This window comes from Balaenoptera physalus (assembly GCF_965194825.1).
Source record: "Balaenoptera physalus genome assembly, chromosome: Y".
In the NCBI taxonomy this organism is placed as follows: domain Eukaryota; kingdom Metazoa; phylum Chordata; class Mammalia; order Artiodactyla; family Balaenopteridae; genus Balaenoptera; species Balaenoptera physalus.
Window position 1 is genome coordinate 6,016,960 of NC_138904.1, and position 25,060 is coordinate 6,042,019.

At 41.5% G+C, this 25,060-nt stretch overlaps 1 protein-coding gene across 1 annotated transcript in view; it reads right to left on the minus strand.

Annotated features, from left to right (window-relative positions):
• The window catches only part of LOC309653432 (anosmin-1), a 189,743-nt gene that overhangs the window by 49,697 nt on the left and 114,986 nt on the right, over nt 1-25,060 (minus strand). The window contains exon 4 of the mRNA XM_082448098.1: nt 3,679-3,901. Coding sequence (XP_082304224.1) covers nt 3,679-3,901 — 223 coding nt within the window. The remainder of the gene's footprint in view (nt 1-3,678; nt 3,902-25,060) is intronic.

Genomic DNA, 25,060 nt, shown 5'->3' on the forward strand with positions numbered 1-25,060 from the left:
ACCTAACTGAAGGCCACAAACTACTCTGAATCTTTACATTTGGAAAACAAGTTCAGCTTTTCTCTTTCCCTCCCCAAACCAAATGTCCCAGTTGGGAGTGAGGAGAGGCAGTAAGTTACTAAAGCATCACCTCTAGACAGAGAACAGTCCAACTAAGCTGTAAACCAGACCTAAAATAGGGGAGGATCAAAGGAAAACCAGGGCCCCAACGAACCGGAGCTCGTGTTTCACCCATAGAAGACCAGCTTGTGAATTTCCCACAATCTCACGAAGGTGTGCGTGTCAGAGACTAGCACCTTCGAGGCTGGTTTACCCACGGTAACATGGTCAAGTCTTCCAGGGGGCTGCTTCTAATAGTCTTTACTTGAAGGGTGAAGGAAAAGCTCTCTTTTGTTTTCCTTTGTTTCAAACCCTAACACCAGTCTGTAAAGTTAACTCAGGCGTCAGCCAAGGACACTTCTCACAGTATAACCCAAATTAGATGCGCAAATGTAACGCGGGACATTCTGTTGATCATTTTTTCAAAACACACAGTGTTTTGAAAAACTCAAGTTTCCAGCATATAAAGCCTTCGAAGGTATGAAATCAGCCCACACCCCATCTTCCTTTCTACAAAAGTGGACCAGACAGAAAGGATATATGTGTTTCCATGTATTTTAAAATTTTTTCATTAACTCAATAAGCGATAAAAGGAAAAACAGGACAGCGGATGGCACATAGCAATTTATGGCACAAGTTAAGAAAGTGATTGGCCCAGTTCAGGGCGTGCGTGCGTATGACCACCCGGACGAGGAACTGCTGGGCCGGGTGGAGGTCGGTGTCCTTTGATTTTGCACGCCGGTGCTCACCCAGTACAGGTCATAAGCAATGTCAGGCGCTCCTCATAACTCCTAACACACAGTCAGCAATTACTAACTGAGCTGAAATGTGTCAGTACTTGTAGACCCAGGTGACATCAGTCCCTTTTAAACTCAAAATGGGGGAGACATTGAGAAAATGCCCTTTGGGATTTCCTATGAGATGACACTTCAATAAGTAAATAATGAATGAGTGAAATGGACGTGAGGAACTTACAGGTCTGCCCAATAGAATTTGGTTCTTCACGAGGTATACTCTGTATCTAATTTAAATATTACAACTCCACAAATTAGTTGGAAATTAAGTTCAAAGAAAAAAAGCTCCATGTTATTTATGAGCCTAAAAAATACTGATAAATCAGGGATTGTATTCGATTTAATCTATTCGATCTTGATCTGTCTTTTACTTGAGCTATAATATAATAATACCGGGGTGCCCAAAGAGGGCTTGAAGTTTAGGGTCCTATTCCAGTAGCTGGAGAGAGTCAAAATAAAAATGACAGGAGAGCTGGCCCGGGTGGGAACAGGCATTAGCTGCACTGCTGCCGCCAACCACGGGATCCCCTCAGAGGCGGCCTGCGACCTCAGCCTCCGCACTTGTGAACTGACAGCGGGGCTGGTCCAGCTCAGCCAGCGGTGGAGCTCCCTCTTCCTAAGGAAAGTGCCTGCACAGACCTAGCGTGAGCAGAGACAGGCAGGCAAGCTCATTTCCCAGCGGTCGTTTTGGGGCACTAAGAGGGCACTTATGAAGGTGAGAAAGACAGTGACAGCTGGGCCCCCAAAGATTGTCAGGTTGATTTGCACGCACGTCGTCTGGCTGGATACATGTTTTTCTCCTCACAAAGCCAAGCGCTGGGTCAGGAAGGACCCTTTCCCAGAGAGGCTGGGGCCATCAGCACCAGAACCCTCTTCTGATTACTGTCAGATGCTCCCAGGACATGGGAGCCAGCCTTCATTCAGAGAGCAAGGAAAAAACCTCTAGGTAGTGTGTGTGTATATATATATATTTTTTTTTTCAAAATAATACTATTTTATCCTTGTGTTCATTATGCAAAAGTCATTGTCAGGTCAAGAGAGTCTTTTTATTCTATTTGTGGTTAGCCCTCCATGAATTGCCTCTGTCCACAAACACCCAGGTCAAGACTTACTTGTAGTAGAAAGGTGACTTCAGCCCCTGAAAAAAGCCCATCGTATTAAGTTTAAATTGCAGGTTATCTTTCAATCATTAATCATTTATCCTGGCCCTTTATAGAATATTTCCCTTATTCTCGATGAACCACGCATACTTGAAATTCATACTGACTCTTCACTGCTTTCACATGAAAAGCATATTTTAATTTATATTGAGTCCTTTAACTGCCTTACTTTTAAAACAAAAAAGGTTTTACAAATGGGTTTTCAACAATCATTCTAAAAGCATCCTATTTTTATGGTAAATGCTGATACTTAAATAGCAAATGATCTGTAATAACAGAACAGGTTTCATAATAGTAGACTTTTAAAAAATTAAATGGTGTTAGATTGGGCAGAAGTGATTTTACGTAGTTTATAATAAAAGGCATGGAAACAATAAAACTTTAAATCCATTAAGGAAACGTCAGTCTGTTAAGAAAGGGAAAGCAGCAATTATTTTGAATTTGAGACAGTATTTGTGCCAGGTTTCCAAGGATCTTAGGGGAAAAAAATAGAAAACTGGATGGATTCCATAGATTTCAGATAAGAGTATTTCCAAGTGGCAGCTGGAGAAGGATGGCGCAGGTATGTGACTTCTGGGAGACCTGAATTGTTATAAGCCTAAGAACGGACTTCTGAAAATAGTCAACGAGCCCATAATTCAGAACCGGCATTGCAACAACATACACTTGATGCGTGAGAGGGAAAGTGAGAGAGAGCAAGAGAGATTTCTCTTTCTACTTATAATGAATAATGCCTAGTGACTGATTCTATTTTTCTCTTCAAATTAGACCCAAAAAAGTAACGAAATGTTATGTCTCCCGTAGTATACTTTTTGGCATGCCAAACTGTACATAATACAAGAGCATTGGTTTAACACACAAGAACTCTGTCACACTTACAGAAAGAGGCACGTAACAGCATAAAGGAGTTAAGTGCTCTAGAAACTGCCTAGGGATGTAAACTGTTACATCGGCTAAACTGTTTGATAACTTGCATCCCTGTCTTTTGGAAGAGGGCAATTCCTCCATCTGGGAACTTAAGATACTAATCAAAATATTTAAAGTTCCCTGCAAGCACACTTCTGTTCTTGGATTATGCCAACCGAAAACCCACAATACTCATGCGTCTATTATGCCTTTTTCAGCTGGGCCCCGTCGCCAGCCTATTTTCCAAGGATTTGAATACAGTTACTCCAAGGTAGCCAGTGGAGCTTCATTCATTTACTCATGTTGGAGAAAAACACAAAAAAAGTCCCTGAATTGATGGTGGCCTTCCTACATGTTAACTTCTAAAAGAATTCATATGATATAGCCATTATTTTATAATAACTTTAAATGGAGCATAATCTATAAAAATACTGAGCCACGATATTGTACACCTGAAACTAATACTGTAAATCAACCATACTTCAATAAAAAAATAAGAAGAATTCCCATGAAGGATTTACTCCACCCCAATATGAGTTCACTGGGGCTGACTTCTATGGTCCAGTAAGTATTTTCAGATGTTTGTATGTGGCACAAGGTAAATTTTCTTACAGTTCTCTCTTTCCTTCCAAGTCACATCTTTGACACCCTCCCTCACACGCACACAAACCCCCCTGTGGCCCTGGAGGTCCCCTCACCTACTCCGCTCTGCTCCTTACCTTTGTACAGAGTCTTGGGCACCTGGCAGGTGTGTCCACATCCATTGGAACAACACTTCTTAACCCCAGAGCACTCATTGTCCGCTTCACAGCTTTCGACACAGGCGGCGGCAAAGCCGCTGGCTTTCTCGGGAGCTGGGCAATCCCCCTGCTTTACCGACAGGATGTACTTGAGGAACTCACAGCTGGTCAGGCATTCATAGTTCTTCTTGGGGAACAGAGGCTGGGAGAGAATAGAACAAAAATTCTCCCGTTAAAGACACATGGAGTCTGATTTCCAAGACATCGGAAAGGCAGGTCAAAATTCTTACTGCATCAAATTCTCCCTTGAATTGTTTCCAAGGTAAATGTACTTGCTTTCTTTCCCCCTAAAGAAGTGATCTTTTATGCTAATGTTTTAAAGAACTATGACCCATGACTTAGAGCTTTATTTTACACGCAACAGGTACACGTCAATTACACACACACGCATTCACAGATTGCTGTTACATTCTGAGTTCTGGTATTGTAAATTTAATGTACATCGAGACATCAATACTCTGACAGTTAAATACCAGGGAAAAATTTCACACTCTTAATTTAATTACCGAAGGTGGAAAACTAGGAACAGTAGCTAGAAAAAGCATAATTTCAAGGTTTGAATTAGAATTGTAGGTGAGAATAAAATTGATTGTTAATAATCATATATAGGGCTTCCCTGGTGGTGCAGTGGTTAGGAATCCGCCTGCCAATGCAGGGGACACGGGTTCGAGCCCGGCTCCGGGAAGATCCCACATGCCACGGAGCACCTAAGCCCTGCGCCACTACTGAGCCTGTGCTCTAGAGCCCACGAGCCACAACTACTGAAGCCCACGTGCCACAACTACTGAAGCCCATGCGCCTAGAGCCCGTGCTCCTGCACCAAGAGAAGCCACGGCAACGAGAAGCCTGCACACCGCAACGAAGACCCAACACAGCCAAAAAAATTATTAATTCATTTTTTTTTAAAAAACAAAGTTTAAAAAAATTTTTTTTAATTAATGATATATAAAATTTGAAAATAACATGAATTGACTGGATTAAAACAGTGTCTCAATTCAAGAACTTTCCAGGTAAAACAGAAGAAAGGTCATGCTTTCAATACTGACGTACCACAAATCTGTAGCTAATTTAAAAAAAAAAACAATTTTATAAACATTTAAAGCATCATCAGTTCTTAAGGCTTTTCTCTCTTATTCAATTTCACAGCTCATTTTTCTGTTAGCTGCTAGATGTGTTTTACTTCATTGGTTTTTGAAGTTCTAAATTCAGGTCCAAATCTAAGTTAGGAATCAAAGAAGCATGTGAAAGGATCTGGAACAATTATAGAGTTTTGGCCAGCTTTCCTCTTTCAACAAAATGTATACATTACATGCACTGAAAGAAAATACTTAAGTTACTAAAATCATTGGCCCCTGCCACACCGGCTGAGATTTGCAAGTACACATAATTTTATTAAATCTGGCAAGTGTTTACTGCTTGCTAAGTTAGCAATCACAGGGACTTAGTTTGCACTATGTATAATCAAATCAACTCATGGCAAACTTCTTCACACATGAAAACGGAGTATAACTTGGGAATCAGATAACAAAGTAAGGGCTGTCTGTTCATATGACTCTAATCATCTTCATGCCAACCGCCACACCCTTGAACTGGGAGGGACAGGAAAGCAGGAGCTGCTATCTCCTCCCCTTACTGATTTACTCACCGAGCTAACGGGCCAGAATTAAAAACACTGGAGGAGACAGATCTGCAACATTTGTTCCCACTGAGTGTAAAAGAAGAACGATCATAATTAGCACAATAATTTGGATCTTCCAGTTGATGTAGGGTTGTTCTGTACAATTCTTTTCCTTTTGGCTATGGATTCAAAAATGTGATTTTTTTTGGGGGGGGTGGGTATTTTGAGGTCCATGGAAACAAATTAGGAATCAAAGAAAGTTCCTCTCTGCACTGGAGCTTTCTAGACTGGTCCCTGAGCTTGCAGTGTTCCAGATGACATTATGAATATTATATTAGATTGTGTACACGGAGAACTAGGCAGTGCTGTACCAAGTTAGCTCCCAACAGCTACTCAACAGGACTGGACTCATGGATGTATCTTTTCTTTTCCCACTGCTACATGTTTCCTGTTTAACATTTCCAAATTCTTCTGTTATTCTGATCATAACGTTACTAGAGCCAAAGACAGAGAGCTAGCTGGCTCGGTTTCTCCTACGGCGTGACCATCCACAAGTCTCCAACATGCCCCCACCAGGCCCAGCACTGAAATCTGCAAGGAGGGAACTGGGCCCCCTTGGAATTTATAAGAAAGAAACAGTCTTCAGTCCTTGAACTTAAATGAAGATCATCTTACAAATACGTGGATTTGGTACAGTAATCTTATAGAGGCGTTCTACTTAACTGATCTACTGTTCAGCTCTACTGAAGGCAAATTTTGATGTTCTCTATCAAGTATCTTGGATAATCCTCTTGCATTAGGTTGAAAAATATTAATGGTCTGAATATAAATTAGAGAACATATGGTATCTGTACACAAGGTCTCTCCCCATGTCTTTAATCATTGCTTAATGAGAATTTACCATTGAATGGAATAAGGACAAAAATGCTCATAGGTGATAGAAAATGATGTGTGAACATTAGTACTCTAGATATAAAGAAAATGTGTAAATTGGTCCCCTGATCACCAGTTGGAAATCCTGTGAGCAAAAGATCATTTGGGTGCAGGAAAAGAAACTTCTGACCTTTAAGCGTGTCATATTTCTTGTGCCATTACAAGTTAATCACTCATAGACTTGTCAGGAGGGATGTGAACATTTTAGCAAAGGTGCGGGTTACCCAAATCACAAGGAATGTCATGCCCCTCAACTTCACAGAAATGAAAACACGCGTGACAACAACAGATGCATCTACTAAAAGCTGCATTTCTTGTTTATACAACTGCATCCAGTCTGTTAAGGCAAATTATGAATTATAAAACTATGTAACTACAATTCCTTTATAAAACTATTCATATGGATAATTTCACACAAATAACCATTTCGCCAGGTCACTGGCTCAAGTTTAAAATTTGGAGAAAACGTAGTTACTATGCGATTAATTTTTACTTGTTTTTTTTGTTTTTTTCTGCCCTGTCCATATACAAAAATAAGAGCGGAATAGTCTTCAAAGATCATGTATTTTTCTAGAGCAGTCAGTGCCTAAAGGATGTCATTATGCATCCAAAGACGGGCTCAAAAAAAGCAAAGAGGTGAAGGAAAATGCCCCTGGGTGCACTGCATTAAGGGGAAACTCCTCCATATTTTAATTAACATTCTACACAATATTAATAAATTCTTATAAATCTCTCCTACATCCCATCTCTTAGCCCAAAACTAAAATGTGTTTTCAGTGCCTCACCTGGGCAACACACTAAGCTCATCTTTCTTGTGGCAAATGGTAAAAACAAAATGAAATACTAACAATAGTAACTAACTGTTCTTGGATGCTTTTAAGAAAGATACTATTATCTTCATTTTGTTTGGTGTAAAATGCAAGGTACTGCACAATAATTTGCGCAGCAATCATGGAATGATGAACACAAACACATCAAATTCAGTAACATATACTAATACGTTAGAAATCATATAAATATGAGGCCTCAGATATGGAGAAAACTCTGCATTTGGTGTCTGGTTCAATTCACCAGAACTGCACATGTGCCCAATCCCCATACACAGCCTTGGCAAAGAGCCAGGGCCTGGGGGCTCTCTCCTGGCTCCAGCCAACACACAGGCGTGCAACCTTCAGTGTGGACCCCTCAAATGAGCTCTCCACCATCATCACCACCATCCCCGCCACCCTCACCAGTGGTAGGTCATCGCTAACAGCTGCCGAGGGTCTCCCACCCCGTCACCTCTACCAGCTGCTTCCCTAGCTCACCCCACGTACTCCTCCCCAGGCCCTACAGCCAGGATTATTTCCATTTCACAAATGAGCAGACAGAAGCTCGGGGAGGTTGTAATTTATCCAAAATCACAAACAAGTAAGAGTGTGCGCCAATGTTTATCTAAGGGCTGCCCCGTATCTCAGGGTAAAATTAGAAGATGGCTAAGCCAGTGGCTTTCAACTTGCTTCCCTACTAGGATCACCTGGGGGCTTCTAGCACTCCGGAAATATCCAGGACTAGAGCAGAGGGGGAAGATGCACACCGGTGCACAAACACACACACTTATATACCTGTATATATGTAAATCATATATATATATATATATATATATATATATATATATATAAATTAAAAGGTCAGCTATAGTCCAGGAATACTGATAAGAATGAACAACACTGGGACATAGCTTGCACTACTGAACTTCGAGGATAAAAATGTAATTTTTCAGGCATCCAGGTAGAAAAGGCAAGTTGATTATGATGGAGAAAATAAGGTTTCTCCCAGGTTAATTTGTCTCTATAAAATTTAATGTGTGACGGCAATACAGCAATGGCTATATAATACTAAAGAATATATATATATATAAAATCAGCTAAGTTGTTATTCAAATAAACATGTGACAGCAATATTCTCAAAGACATAAAGACTCAGAGAATATAACACTCATGAGCCTTTCTTGCAAAACTATGCAACGGTAAAATTCAGCTGTTCCACAAGTTCACAGAAATAAAGAGTAGATGAGCTAGCACAGCACCCCCTGAAAAAAATAAAAAGCATATACTTATATATTGTGTGAGAAAAAAAGTTTGTGCAAACCCATTTGGACATCAGGTATGACAGTAGGCAGAGCCAGTCATGAATAATCTCAAAGAAAATGGTATCTTTTAAAAGACACTGAGACATGATCAAATTTAGAAAGCCAAAAATAAAGAAATTAGCATAAAAGAATTACTAATCGTTTTGTCATCCACATAAATATAAAACTAAAATTGAAAAAAGTAGGAATTACAGTTTAAAAAGATAATTTGATATAATAAAATTAAAAGAATATGTCTTAAAAAACTGGTAGGTTAGAAGGAATGGGGCAAGAAATCTTGAACTTAATTTTAGGACATCCGTATTCAGGGCTATGATGTACTGCAGCAAAAGGATGCAGAGCAAAATTAGCCAAAGAGAAAAGGCCTATGGGGAGAAGTCCAGAGGAAACCAGGTGCAAACTTTCCCAGTGGAGTCACACAGGATGCATTAAATTCCTCCAGCCACGAGTTGTAACAACACGTGTGAAATGCTGTCAACCAGAGAAGTCCAGGGGAGACTTGAAGCCCAGAGCTTTTCTGGGGGGTCTGGTCACATAGGCACCTCCTGCGTAGCATGTAGAAAACCCAGACTCCCAGAAGGAAACAGGTGTCAATACTTTAGGAACAGTGATATTGGTCTGTAGTTTTCTTTTTCTGTGACATCTTTGTCTGGTTTTGGTATCAGGGTGATGGTGGCCTCGTAGAGTGAGTTTGGGAGTGTTCCTCCCTCTGCTATATTTTGGAACAGTTTGAGAAGGATAGGTGTTAGCTCTTCTCTAAATGTTTGATAGAATTCGCCTGTGAAGCCATCTGGTCCTGGACTTTTGTTTGTTGGAAGATTTTTAATTACAGTTTCAATTTCAGTGCTTGTGATTTGCCTGTTTATATTTTCTATTTCTTCCTGGTTCAGTCTCGGGAGGTTGTGCTTTTCTAAGAATTTGTCCATTTCTTCCAGGTTGTCCATTTTATTGGCATATAGTTGCTTGTAGTAATCTCTCATGATCTTTTGTATTTCTGCAGTGTCAGTTGTTCCTTCTCCTTTTTCATTTCTAATTCTACTGATTTGAGTCTTCTCCCTTTTTTTCTTGATACAGACCAATATCACTGATGAACACAGATGCAAAAATCCTCAACAAAATACTAGTAAACAGAATCCAACAACACATTAAAAGGATCATACACATAATCAAGTGGGCTTTATCCCAGGAATGCAAGGATTCTTCAATATACACAAATCAACCAATGTGATACACCATACTAACAAACTGAAGGAGAAAAACCATACCATCATCTCAATAGGTGCAGAAAAAGCTTTAGACAAAATTCAACACCCATTTATGACAAAAACTCTCCAGAAAGTAGGCACAGAGGGAATTTACCTCAACATAATAAAGGCCATATATGACAAACCCACAGCCAACATCATTCTCAATGGTGAAAAACTGAAACCATTTCCACTAAGATCAGGAACAAGACAAGTTTGCTCACTCTCACCACTATTATTCAACATAGTTTTGGAAGTTTTGGCCACAGCAATCAGAGAAGAAAAAGAAATAAAAGGAATCCAAATCGGAAAAGAAGAAGTAAAACTGTCACCGTTTGCAGATGACATGATACTATACACAGAGAATCCTAAAGATGCTACCAGAAAACTACTAGAGCAATCAATGAATTTGGTAAAGTAGCAGGATATAAAATTAATGCACAGAAATCTCTTGAATTCCTATACACTAATGATGAAAAATCTGAAAGAGAAATTAAGGAAACACTCCCATTTACCATTACAAAAAAAAGAATAAAATACCTAGGAATAAACCTACCTAAGAAGACAAAAGACCCGTATGCAGAAAACTATAAGACACTGATGAAAGAAATTAAACATGATACAAATAGATGGAGAGATATACCATGTTCTTGGATTAGGAGAATCAACATTGTGAAAATGACTATACTACCCAATGCAATCTACAGATTCAATGCAATCCCTATCAAACTACCAATGGCATTTTTCACAGAACTAGAACAAAAAATTTCACTATTTGTATGGAAACACAAAAGACCTCGAATTGCCAAAGCAATCTTGAGAAAGAAAAACAGAGCTGGAGGAATCAGGCTCCCTGACTTCAGACTATACTACAAAGCTACAGTAATCAAGACAGTACAGTACTGGCACAAAAACAGAAGTATAGATCAATGCAACAGGATAGAAAGCCAAGAGATAAACCCACACACTTATGGTCACCGTATCTTTGATAAAGGAGGCAAGAATATACAATGGAGAAAAGACAGCCTCTTCAATAAGTGGTGCTGGGAAAACTGGGCAACTACATGTAAAAGAATGAAATTAGAACACTCCCTAACACCATAAACAAAAATAAACTCAAAATGGATTAAAGACCTAAATGTAAGGCCAGACACTATACAACTCTTAGAGGAAAACATAGGCAGAACACTCTCTGACATAAATCACAGCAAGATCCTTTTTGACCCACCTCCTAGAGTAATGGAAATAAAAACAAAAATAAACAGATGGGACCTAATGAAACTTAAAAGCTTTTGCACAGCAAAGGAAACCATAAACAAGACGAAAAGACAACCCTCAGGATGGGAGAAAATATTTGCAAATGAAGCAACTGACAAAGGGTTAATCTCCAAAATATACAGGCAGCTCATGCAGCTCGATATCAAAAAAACCAAAACAACCCAATCCAAAAATGGGCAGAAGGTCTAAATAGACATTTCTCCAAAGCAGATATACAGATTGCCAACAAACACATGAAAGGATGCTCAACATCATTAAACATTAGAGAAATGCAAATCAAAACTACAATGAGATATCATCTCACACCGGTCAGAATGGCCATCATCAAAAAATCTACAAACAAAAATGCTGGAGAGGGTGTGGAGAAAAAGGAACCCTCTTACACTGTTTGTGGGAATGTAAATTGATACAGCCACTATGGAGAACAGTATGGAGGTTCCTTAAAAAAATAAAAATAGAACTACCATATGACCCAGCAATCCCACTACTGGGCATATACCCAGAGAAAACCATAATTCAAAAAGAGTCATGTACCACAATGTTCATTGCAGCTCTATCTACAATAGCCAGGACATGGAAGCAACCTAAGTGTCCATCGACAGATGAATGGATAAAGAAGATGTGGCACATATATACAACGGAATATTACTCAGCCATAAAAGGAAATGAAATTGAGTTATTTGTAGTGAGGTGGATGGACCTAGAGTCTGTCATACAGAGTGAAGTAAGTCAGAAAGAGAAAAACAAATACCGTATGCTAACACATATATATGAAATGTAAAAAAAAAAAAAAAAAAATGGTTCTGAAGAACCTAGGTGCAGGACAGGAATAAAGACGTAGACATAGAGAATGGACTTGAGGACACGGGGAGGGGGAAGGGTAAGCTGGGACGAAGTGAGAGAGTGGCATGGACATATATACGCTACCCAATGTCAAATAGATAGCTAGTGGGAAGCAGCTGCATAGCACAGGGAGATCAGCTCGGTGCTTTGTGACCACCTAGAGGGGTGGGAGAAGGAGGGTGGGAGGGAGATGCAAGAGGGAGGAGATATGGGGATATATGTATATGTACAGCTGATTCACTTTGTTATACAGCAGAAACTAACACACCATTGTAAAGCAATTATATTCCAATAAAGATGTTAAAAAAAAAATAAATAAATAAAATACAGGGAAGAAAAAAAAATAGTTTAGTTCAGTGAGCCCCTCTTCTCAGTTAGGGATTGGTGGGAAAACCTCCCCCCGCCCAAGTCTAAGTTTCCAGAAGCCAGCCAAGGGCCAACCTTTTAAGCAGGAATTTCTAAGGATAGGTTTGCTATGATAACTTCTCTGCATAGGTAACCATGGCTATTTCCAGATGGTAGACTTTGGAGTAAAGGTTAAGTTGTAGTCTCCTGTGCAGTTTGTTATATAAATGTTTCAATGGGCATATATAATTTCTATAAAAAATAAAGACATTATACTGTTTAAAAAACAACCCAAACTGCCAGTTGTATCTTTCAAAGAAGGCATCTAAATGCTAAGTATGCATGAAATAGGAAAAAGCATTCTCAATTCAAATGTTTCTAATTTATGCTTGGAAATGAAATTATAATTTGCTTGGAAACTCAGTTACACATCCTAATTTATTAAATGTGATTACAGTTAATTTGGTTCCCAGGCAAACTGTAGACCTTGGCCGTGAATACTGTAAAATGAGGAGAAAATCAGAAACATGTATCTGAAGATAGTCACTTTCCTATGAGTACACGGCCCTTTTGCTAAATTAGAGTCATCTTTACGTACGTTTATCTCAGCTTCCTCTTCCTTGGCTTTTCTATTTATTTTGAAGGCAAATGTGACACACTGTACGAGGGTATCAACCGTCAGAGTCTCCACTGGGAGCATCTCTCCAGAATCGTGCTGGAAGATCTTTGGAAGATCGCCAGGCACAAAAATAATTCCAAAAATGCAAAATTTTCTAGAGAATCAGGGACAGTTAGGACACTTGATAAACCACCATTTCCTTCTCTGCCCCCTTCGTCCTGCATTTTGTTACTAGGAGCTACCAGGCCTGTCTACAAATAATTAGCCCACTGAAGCCTTTATATACTGACTCAGAAGCCAAACTGGCATTCTAGGTACTAGGGATCCACTGATGAACAGAAGAAAAGCACGACAGTTATGCCCCACTATGCTGACAGTTTATGTCTCTACTAACAAACAGGTGACATCATTACGCAGTTTCATTTGTATTAAAATAGAGGTGGACACAGGAGGTAATGCAGGTACACACACGTGAGGTCAAAAGAGGATTAGACAAGGAGAAAGCTTTTAAGATAAGCTGTCAACACTTAGCGTGAGTTAAATGGGTAAGCGTGATGAGGAAGGGCAGAGGACTATCCTAGAAGGAATGAATGACAAACACGAGGGCAGAAGCAAATACAGGGTACTCCGTCCACGGCACGGCAAATACATCAGTAAGGCAGGAGCTGCAGGCTGCGGTGACAACATTAGTGCTGCGAGTCTTGGTTTCTTCAGATGTAAAAGGGGAATAACGATAATACTTATTGTGTACTATCACCCTAAGCACTGAAGTATATTAAACACTTGGCACAGGTTCTGCCACATAATCATGCTGAAATTACTGCTAGCCCCGAAAAGAAGTATTAGAGTTTTAAAACATCATTCTAGAAATTCTACAAAAACAAAAAAACAATGAGAAACACAAGAGGTTAATTATAGATTGCCAAAAATCCTCATATGAAAAGTTTCTTTTGAGGAGGAATAAACTGTCAAGTTGTTAAATGTACATATTTACTCTGATTTGTAGTTTTAAGTTTCTAACATGTTTCCATCTCAGAGAATTTTGCAAATACTGTCCCATCCAAGTTACAAGCAAAATCATACTTCAGAAAAGAGATACACTTTCACAGTCTTAGAAATTATAAAAGGTCTGTACCCCCAATTCCAATGTCATCGCGGGGAGGGGGGCATTCCCCGCACAAACACCAAGCAATTCTCAGACCCCCGCTGGGTGTTTACACAACTCAACTCAATTCTGACACTATCTCCCTGGAAACAGCATCAGACCCCACAAGTCACGGGCTCAGTCCTACAGGACGACATCCCCTACTGTCTCTGCACAGGCCAGTTCCAAGTTCAGGTTGTTGCCTGTGCTTCTGACCAAAGGGCTACAGATTGGAGGTTCCAACAAGCCCCACTCAGGTTCAATTAGTTTGCTAGAGCGCCTCAGAGAAATCAGAGAAACATTTTACCTACTGTATTACCAGTTTCTTACAAAAGGATGTAAGGCGGGAACAGCCAAATGGAAGCCGTGCATAGGGCACGGTATGGGGAAAGGACACAAGATACTTTTCCCAAATCTCCACGTGTTCACCAGCCAGGAAGTCCTCTGAAGCCAGTCCCCTGGGGGTTTGATGGAGGCCTCATTACTTGCGCATGACTGATTAGCTCATGAGCCGCTGAGGACTGAAGTCAATCTCCAGCTCTTCCCTCCTTCCCTTAAGCCAGAGGGTGGGAGGAAAGTTCCAACCCCTAACTACAGGGTTGTTCCACTGGCAACCAGGCCGCTGTGAGCAGGTGCTTTGCAAAGGTCACCTCATTAAAGTAACAAAAGACACCTTGTGAGAGCTCTCACCACTTAGGACATTCCCAAGGACCTCTGTGCCAAGAAGGGGGTCGAAGACCAAATGCATATATTTCTTCTTATAAATCGCAGGATCCCAGAAATCTTCCTTGAAATTTCTCTTCCTTTGTTTATACACTACTATATGGATAGCATACTCTTAGACTGATTGTACCATCGCAAAGTGAACTAGAAATTAATGTGAATAGAATGTTATTTCCTCATTATAATGTGCAAGGGAAATTACAAATACCATAGGTTAGCAAAAGGATTCTCAACAGAAGTGACTTTTGCCCCACAGAGAGTATTATAAGGCAAGGCCTGGAGACATTTTTTGGTCCTTACAACCGGGAGGGGAGCGCTCCTGGCATCTAGTGAGTGGGTAGAGCCCAGGAATGCTGCTAAAGATGTACAGGACAGCCTCACAGCAGAGAAGTATTTAACCAAAAATGTCAATAGTGTCGGAGTTCAAAGACTCTGGATTAGAGCAATATATTGATTAATTAGCCAGAAAAGCACAAATGTGAAAGGGAGATAAGTTTCCATCACTCTCTGGAGAAGTCCAGAATCCTCTGTAGGAGACAGACATTGAAACAACAAAACCACCATGTCATAAGCACTGTGACAGACATGTACAAATCCAGTGAGAACGGCTGGTAGCACATATTCAAAAACCATCTCGACAGTGTCCAGCAGTGCGTCATACGACAGGGACAAAGAGAATGAAGTCACAGCTTCTGCTCCCACTCGGCCTGCCTTTCAGGAGCGAGAACATGTAAATAACCATATCAGTTAATAAACACAGGAGAGACACTAGCTCACACGAAGGTCAAAGAAGGCGCTCAGAAGATGTGACAGCTGTCTTAAATTAAGAAAGGCAGGAGTGAAGAGGACCGTTTGAATGTCAGCGTTTCTTCAGCCATAAAGAATCAATTGTGCAAAACCAGAGTAGTCAGAGCACAGTCTGGAGAGCTTCAATTCGTTTGGTTTATTTGGCAAAACCCCTCTACATATGCCTGTTGAGGAATGTGGGAACTGACCTTCTGGAAACAACCATAAAACTGGACAGAATATAGGTAACAGCAGACAATGGTCAACAGCTAGCACAGGGCTATATGCCCTGAGAGCACACAGAGGAGGTGAGCCCGGAGATGGCCGATAATGCATGGCTGGGGGTAGGTTCAAGTCCACAGTGCAAGGAGGGGTGACCCAAAGGTAGTCCTGCAGCTTTTCTGAGTCGAGGAGAAAGAGAGCAAAGTTTGAGGAGCCTGAAACGAGTAGGTCTTGTGGGCAAAAAATCAGGAAGGATGGAACTAGGCAAAGAGAAACCCAGAGAGCTGTGAGGGACCCCTCAAGTTTTGGGCTGAATACTGCTTTCTTTTAACATTCTTTTTTTTTTTTTTATCTTCTTTTCCATTATGGTTTATCCCAGGACACTGAATATAGTTCCCTGTGCTCTACAGTAGGACCTTGTTGTTTATCCATTCTACATGGAAAAGCTTACATCTGCTAACCCCAAACTCCCACTCCACCCCTCTCCCAACCCCCTCCCCCCCTCTCCCAACCCCCTCCCCCTTGGCAACCACAAGTCTGTTCTCTATGTCCATTAAGTCTGTTTCTTGAACGTGCATGAGGTGAAAGCACACGAGACCGGGGAAGGAACAAACAGAAAGCACTAGAGCAAGCAATTCCTGGAGTTCTAAGGAGGTTAATACCTCACATTCTAACCGTCAGAGCAGAAAGGATACGTAATACACAAGGCATCGGGCAGAGTCCTCAGAGAAATATCAGTATAGTAATGGGGACAAATTAGCCCTAGACTAAAGGCTGCTCTGAATCTGCCCTAACAAAGTTTAAAAGCAAGTCTCTACAAAAGCAAACTGATCGCAAGTAACTACATGCCAGAACAATCGAATGCTTTTTACAAAATACAGCAAAATTCAGAACACGAAAATCTGACATCCAATCAAAAAGCATCAGGCATGCTGGACTTCCCAGGTGGCACAGTGGTTAAGAATCCGCCTGCCAATGCAGGCAACACGGGTTTGATCCCTGGTCCGGGAAGATCCCACATGCTGCGGAGCAACTAAGCCCATGCACCACAACTACTGAAACCGCATGCCACAATTACTGAAGCCCATGTGCCTAGAGCCCGTGCTCCGCAACAAGAGAGGCCACTGCAATGAGAAGCCCACGCACAGCAACGAAGAGTAGCCCCCGCTCGCCGCAACTAGAGAAAGCTGGTGCGCAGCAATGAAGACCCAACGCAGCCAAAAATAAATAAATAAATAAATAAATAATTTTTTAAAAAGTACTTGCTTTTAAAAAAAAAAAAAAATTCATCAGGCATGCAAAGAAGCAGGAAACTATGACACACAACCAAAAGGGAAATAGAGAATCTAAAGAAACAGAGCCAGAAACGACACAGGTGATGTAATTAGCAGAAAAGGACATTTATCGATAAAAGGATATTATAAATATGCTTTATATGCCCAGGAATGTAGAAGAAAACATGGACACAGAGAGGAAAGGAACAGAAGATGCAGGAAAGACCTGCATGGAACTTCCAGACGTAAAAATGAAGAAACAAAAACATGCCAAAGAGGATTTAAAACGTGTCAGACACGGTAGAAGAAAAGATCACTTGATGGGAACTTGAAGACAGAGTGATAAAAACTATCAAAATGAAGCAGATAGTGGGGGGAAAAATGAGCAAAAAACATGATCAGAGACTGACTGATCCAGGAGACCATATAAAGTCTGTCATGTATAATTAGGGCCCCAGAAGACAGGACACAGAGGATGGGGCAGAAAAAAAATTGGCCCATATGTTTAAAACGTGATTAAAATTATAAGCCCACAATTAGAAGAAACTTAGTGACCCCAAACAGAAGACACACAAAGGCCACCCCATCAAGGTATACCATAATCATATTAAAACTAGACATAGAAAGAAACACTTAAAAGCAGACAGAGAGATAAAAAGATTCTTTATAAACAGTTGAAAAAAAAAGAATGTTGGAGATTTTTCAGAAAATATACAAGACAAAAGAAAATGAAAAGATTTTTAAACAACTAATTTTTTAAAAATTGCTAACTGGAAATTCTGTACCCAGTGAAATACCTTTCGTTTGGGGACAGAGACAAACCAACAATTATAATTCTGCGTTTTGAATGATAAAAGTGTGAGGGATTGATTTATTTATGTATGTATGGCTGCGTTGGGTCTTTGTTGCTGTGTGCAGGCTTTCTCTAGTTGCAGTGAGCAGGGGCTACTCTCCGTTGCGGTGCGTGGGCTTCTCATTACAGTGGCTTCTCTTGTTGCGGAGCACGGGCTCTACGCACGTGGACTCAGTAGTTGTGGCACGTGGGCTCAGTAGTTGTGGCTCACGGGCTTAGTTGCTCCATGGCATGTGGGATCTTCCTAAGCACTGCACCACCAGGGAAGCCCTTCCACTTCTAAAAACCATTTTCATCTGTTTATTTTCAATCATTATCAGCCATTGCACACTTCCTCTCTACAGAATACCACAGAAGAAATCACAAGACTTCATCAGCAGGCGCCTCAAAGTGAGAGCTTCTAGGGAACCCCACTATCAAAGAAGGGGCACCCACACACTTGCCAGCCCTTCACCCAGCAGCATCAGCACTGCTGGGGAAACGGAGACGCTCGTGCCGAGAGCCCGTACCTGCTGAGACAGAATCTGCACTTTAGCAAGACTCCAGGTGAAGTGTGTGAAGGACCAAGTCTGGAAAGAGCTGCTCTGGACCCGGGAAGCTGCAGCTGGCATCTGCAGAAGCTGAGTCTCTCCATCTCTGCACTGAAACTTGATTCAAGCCTAGTTTCTGACGCCAGAAATCTGGGCTTTTCCCCCAACGAATCTCCCACTTCACACTTGCGATGAGAGTCATTTGCCCTCAGCTTATAAATGTATTCAAGTCTTCCCAAGGTAAAAACACAAAACCCATTTCCCCAAAATCAAAGCCCCTGACCCAGCCACTTGTCTCTCCTCTTTCCCACCCAGGTGGTCTTAGGAAGGAACTTAAACTTGTGGACAGAGTTGTGTGCCATCTGGTGTACATTTCCTCCTGTACATTTACTATTCAAGTGGGACCTTTTAAGGCTGTCTTCTACTGGCCCGTCATAGAATTCCAAAGTGGAGACCTGGCCCTCTGCCTTCATAATAAAAAGAGCTACTATTTATCCAATGTCTGTTATGTTCAGACACTGTTTAAGTGCTTTACATGCATCTTTGATTCTTTACTTAAATTAGATGCTTTTGTCATTTCTATGATATTCCCCTAACTCCTTGTGTAGCTACCTGGCTAGTCCCTCTTTTCAGACAGGATAGGTCTTTAAATCATTCCAAATAGCCTCCAGTCTCAGCCTCTTATAAATTTTCAAAACTCATCAGTTCTCCTCAATAGAGTCTCATGGTATACTCCCCAGCAACACATAAAAATTCAATGAAAATTGAGCCTCACTGTTTAAAAAAATGAAAAGAAAAAAAAGGCTGCATTCCATGGAGAACACGTTCCACCCAGTGAATAATTTACTGAACGACCATAAAACGTCATTCAATATTCTTGATATCCTCATTTTCCAGGACTGTGAAACTTGATCTAATAAGGACAGCTTCCTTTATAAGATGATGGTAAAGGAGATCTCATAACGATTATAAAAATCTTCAGCATTCCTTGAAACCTTTCGATTCCATTACTCCCACCCTCACTAAGCGGAAAAGAAAACTTGGACCAAACCTGCCCCTTGACCAAGGATCACAATCCAGACTATATCACTAACACTTTTCTTTACTATAAAAATATAAAAGGTAAGTGTTTATCATTTGTAAAAAGTAAAAGTTTATTCATTACAGTGATAAAAGCTAACGCTTTTGGGAAATGTGCTATGTGCTGGTCACCCCAGGCTCCATCACTCTCAGCTAATCACCCCACTTCACAGAGAAAAGTGAAGCGTTGAGAAGAACACTTCCACGAATCCCCTTTCACACCCGCCTATACACAGGAAGCTGGCCCGTGTGCTCTCATTCGCTACCTCGTCCTGTGACAAGGAGGCACGGTCCTTTGCTCCCACGTCAAACCTTCCTCACGTGGTGCAGTGGACGCCACTGCCGCTTCAGGTCACGTGCTTCTGCAGTTCTCCCCTCTCCTCCAGCATCAAACATCCTCTCTCTTCAGGATAGTTCCCATCCACTTAGACTATGGGATGATTTCTTCACCCCAAACGTAATGCAATGTGGGGTTACCCTGCTCACCCCTTCACCCACACCCTTCCACAGCAATCCGTGCTCTCTGAAATGTTCTTATACCCCCTCCTCTCTCCGTCTCTCCCTACCACTCCTCCGGAACACATCAATCAGGCTTTCTCTGCAGCCACCCGCTAACTCTGCTCTTGTTAAGGTCGACCGTGACCTGTGCATCACGGTATCCAGCGACCAATCTTCAGACCTCCACAGTCTTGCAGATGCAGCTGATCACCTCTTCCTTCTTGAAAAGCTGTTGCCATGTGTCCTTTAGAACTCCACCCTCGCGTGGACCTTCTCCCATCTTAACAGCCCCCCCTTAGTCCACTTGCTGGCTCTTCCTTGGTTCCCATCCTTCTTATACTGGTGTGATTCAGGGCATAACCCATGAAGCTCTTGTCCTTCTACCACTTCATCCAGCTTCGTGACTTTAAATACCATCTATCAACCATGACATTTGTATGTCCAGCCTGATCTCTCAACTCCAGACTCATGTATCTATGCGCCCATGACACATCTCGAGTGGAGGTCTAATTTACATCTCAGACACAGCATGCTCAACACCAAGACTCTGGCCATCCTTTCTCCCCCCCACCCCCCCAAAACCTGTGCCTCTCACATACCCCCCATGTCGGTATCTGCTCAAGGTCATGCCAGCTCCCTCCTCCCGCTGTTCAGGACAAAGACCCCACCATTATCATCGCTTCATTTCCCCGCTTCGTCCCATGCAACGTGTCGTCAGATTGTGTCAGCTCTACCTTCAGAATATGTGCTGTCCACCTCCGCCGCTGCCACCCTGGACTAACCCACCAACATCTCTCTTCTGCTCAAGCACTCATACTGTACCAGTAAGAAGAACCCGTGCTTCTTCCCCACCAGTCATACACCTCAAGAGCCATCCTGGTGCCCCCCCCAAATATGAACAACTCCCCTAAAGGAAGGACTCAGGAGCCATAGTATAATATAACTTTCTTAGGGAAAATATTCCAACGTAGCAAATCTTTTTAATAAAAATTGAGTCCACCTTGTATATCAGACCTTAATTTAATGGACTCAGAACGATTCACTAACTGACTTTTCAAAAGACTAGAGGTGATTGCATCATGACTCCCATGGTGTGGCACCCAAAGCCAGCTTTATTTTATTACGCTCTGGTATATCCCCAACCCCCAAGAAAGAAAAGACATGACTACGTTCAAAAAGCAGCACCAAGGTCCATCTCCACTCGTCCCTTCACAAGGATATTCTAATCAGGTCAGCTGCTGTTCTGGTACACTAAAGCAAAAGACTGCTCACTTGTGTTAAACTCTACGTGCTGGTCCTTCCCCCGGCAGGCAAACATCTGGGGCAGATTACATCCTTTTCCTCTTTAGCTCTCATCAGCTTCTTGCAGTACCTTTAGCTCTTGTAGAGACATTCCCAGACAGGTGACGGCTCTGCCTGAGCTCCTGAAGCGATGCACTTACTTAATACCCTGGATTGGAAGACATAACACGGGGTTGTGGAGCAGGGGACGGAGGACAGGTTCTGACAGCAAGACGAGGAGTGTGAGCCATCTGAACACCTTACTTTCGAGGTGTCTTTCCAGTCACGCTGGAACATCCCACGGCCAAAGACACCCTCAAGCAGTAAGGAGCCTTGTTCTTCCTTCGACTCCTTGACGTACCTTTAATTAACTATGAGTCTGCATAATCGAAACTTCCTTCTCATTTGAGAGTAAGCCGGTTCACACACAAATGGCTGGACCAAGAATTTTACATAAGAGATAGGCTCATTCATGGGGCAGGGGTAGACAGAGGTGTCTGCGATGGAGGATAGTGAGAAAGAAACCTAACTAGAAGGCACGACCCCTCGATTTTAGATCTTATTCCTCTGCCTCTGGACATGTCATCTCGGGCCAATACAACCATTTTCTCCTTGTGTGCTGGTTTCACTGTCCATAAAGTTCGCCTAGTAAAATTCAGACCTCACTTCTAAGAATTGCTATGAAATCAAATGGAATAACATGGGAAAATATCTTGAAAATCAAAAAGCACAAAGAGGGCTTCCCTGGTGGCGCAGTGGTTGAGAATCTGCCTGCCAATGCAGGGGACACAGGTTCGAGCCCTGGTCTGGGAAGATCCCACATGCCGCGGAGCAACTGGGCCCGTGAGCCACAACTACTGAGCCTGCGCGTCTGGAGCCTGTGCTCCGCAACAAGAGAGGCCGCGACAGTGAGAGGCCCGCGCACCGCGATGAAGAGTGGCCCCCGCTCGCCGCAACTAGAGAAAGCCCTCGCACAGAAACGAAGACCCAACACAGCCATAAATAAATAAATTAATTAATTAAAAAAAAAGGTATGGTTAAAGATCTAATTACAATGCAATTGACAAAGAAACTTGGTTTCATCAAATCAAGTTCTTTAAAAAAAAAAAAAAGCGCAAAGAAGTGAATCAATAATGCTATCTGTGGCAGAGTGAAAACCTCTTTTTTATTCCTAATTTCATCCTGACCAGTACTGGATCGATAAGAATCCAGGCTGATCGAATGACAAGTTCAATACCAACAATGGATGCTTCCCTCACTGACTGACCCCTGACGCAGGTGAGGTCTCAGCTTTCCATGACCCCTAGTGCACATTTCATACGGCCAAGGTTGACATCTCAGCTGACATCCTACTAGGGTGGGGATATTATGAAGTCAAAAACATCAGAATTAAAGATGGGAGGTGTTGCATCAGCAAGAAGGCCATTCATAAATGACGATGTATCACGTGTCATCAAAACTAAGACAACAGGGGCCTTCCCTGATGGCACAGTGGTTAAGACTCCGCCTGCCAATGCAGGGGACACAGGTTCGAGCCCTGGTCCAGGAAGATTCCACATGCCGCGGAGCAACCAAGCCCATGCGCCACAACTACTGAGCCTGCGCTCTAGAGCCTGTGAGCCACAATTACTGAAGCCCGCGTGCCTAGAGCCTGTGTTCCACAACAAGAGAAGCCACCGCAATGAGAAGTCAGCGCACTGCAACGAAGAGTAGCCCCCGCTCGCCGCAACTAGAGAAAGCCCGCGCGGAGCAACGAACACCCAACGCAGCCAAAAATAAATAAATAAATAAATTTATCTTTTAAAAAAAGAAAGAAACTAAGACAACAACAGCTATAACACACATGACTATTTTATATACCGTTAACAAGGAAAAAGGACATGTTCATTTATAATTCAAGATTCTATCAGTTGTAAGAAAACTACATTTAAACAGGGGAAAACATGCATTTTATGACTAGTACAAAAAATTATAATAATTTATCATGTTTCTTAAGATTTTATAAAAGTAAGAGGAAGGGGCTAATGGTTAGTTAATAAACTAAAGCAATGAAGCACAGTCTATCTATGTCTCTATCGTGGAAAATAACACGTTTCATAAAAGGACACATGAGAAATCATCCTTTATGATTCAGAGAAGGAGTCTTGAAAGATTCCTGTTCTAATATACTTAACTATGTCATTAAAAAAAATAACATTGTTAACTCTGCCATCAGCCTGAAAAAGTAGCAAAAGTAGAACTGTATAGATAATCATATGAGAAGTTAAAGAGATCAATACATGAGGAGGCCATGAATGAATTCTAGGTATGTTATTATTAACATGCCCCCGAAAATCTTTTCCACATAGCACAACTTTATGACTAAAATTACCAAGAAAATACTTTATGTTTAGAAATTGGTGCTGGTAATACAGACTAAGAAATCATGACAGTCTGAATGGTTAGGTAGGTTGTGTGATATCATTATGACTGTGGTTCTCCTTCTTAGAGCAGGAGTTGGAACACGCTTTCTGTAAAGGGCCAGACTTGCTGTAAAGTTTCCACTTTGTGGACCATATGATATATCACAACTACCCAACTCTGCTGTTGTAACACAAAAGCAGCCATACATGATATACATAAAAAAAAAAACTGGTTTGGCCAATTTCCAATAAAACTTTACTTACAAAAACAAGAGGCAGACCAGTTTTGCTCTGTGGGGTGTGGTTTGCAAGCTCATGCCTTAGAAGATAAAGCTCAGACCATCTTGCAAATATACACACTGGGCCAAATATATCTAATAGTCTAGTTGTTTCTGTTGGAGAAGAATAAAACATGGAGTCCTTGTGGGTCCGAACTCTTACAAAGGGAAAGCTTAGGTTCCTAACAATATGGAACTTGTATGCATTCTTAATACATAATGTGATAACCAGGGGGATGGATGGGTCTGTCTCAATGAATGACTAGCCTTAAAAATGCTGAAACAGGGACGAGTCCTTTCAGGATTCAGTCTGTTTAAGCATAATAGTCAGAGATTTACTGCAAAATGAAACAGAAGCAAAAAAACGCAGAGAGAGAGATAAGAACAATCAAAGCAACTAAAATTGAACATTAAGGCTTTGAGTTATTGGACCAGTGGGCTGAGGTCTCTCCACAAAGTTCCTCACATAACTGGCCTCTGTTTTCCCCACCTTTCAAGTTTCAATTAACCTTTCTGCCACAGCAGATCACAATTTGTACACACGAGTCCCATTTTAATAAACCGATGTGGTTCAGAAATCCTCACAGTTATTTCAGAGAGAACGGCAATTACAGAAGCCCACTATCACATCCGGAATTTCAGGGAGAAAGGTTTCAATTATATCTCCCTTCTCAGGGATCAGATGTAAAACTATCAATACAGAGTCAGTGATATTAAGGGATAATGTGTTTACCAAGCGAGCAGCAGGGCACATCTTGTTCCTCTAGATTCTACAGCAGTATATTTTTGTTCCTATATATGTACAGTTTGTGTACAGAATAGAATACAAAATAAACTAGGAGTGCACTTTATAGAATGTAGGAGACACAGGGATGGCCTTACTCCCCTTGTCTTTGCATAGATTCATCAGTTTTGTTTATTGCTTGTTTGTTTCCATTTCTGATCAATCTTCTCTGTTCTATGTCTCAAGGGACCTGAATCCCTTCACAGCCTACAATGAGCCCAACCGAGTCATGACCTGTGCTGGTATAATCACGTGTGTGTGTGTGTGTGTGTGTGTGTGTGTGTGTGTGTGTGTGTGTGTGTGTGTGTCTGTGTGTGTGTGTCTGCTTCTAACCAACAGAATATGGCCAAGGTGAAGCACTGTCACGCCTGAGATTATGTTGTGTTATATAAAATTCCGTCTCAGAAGACTGGAAATCAGGATTCTGGCCTTAAA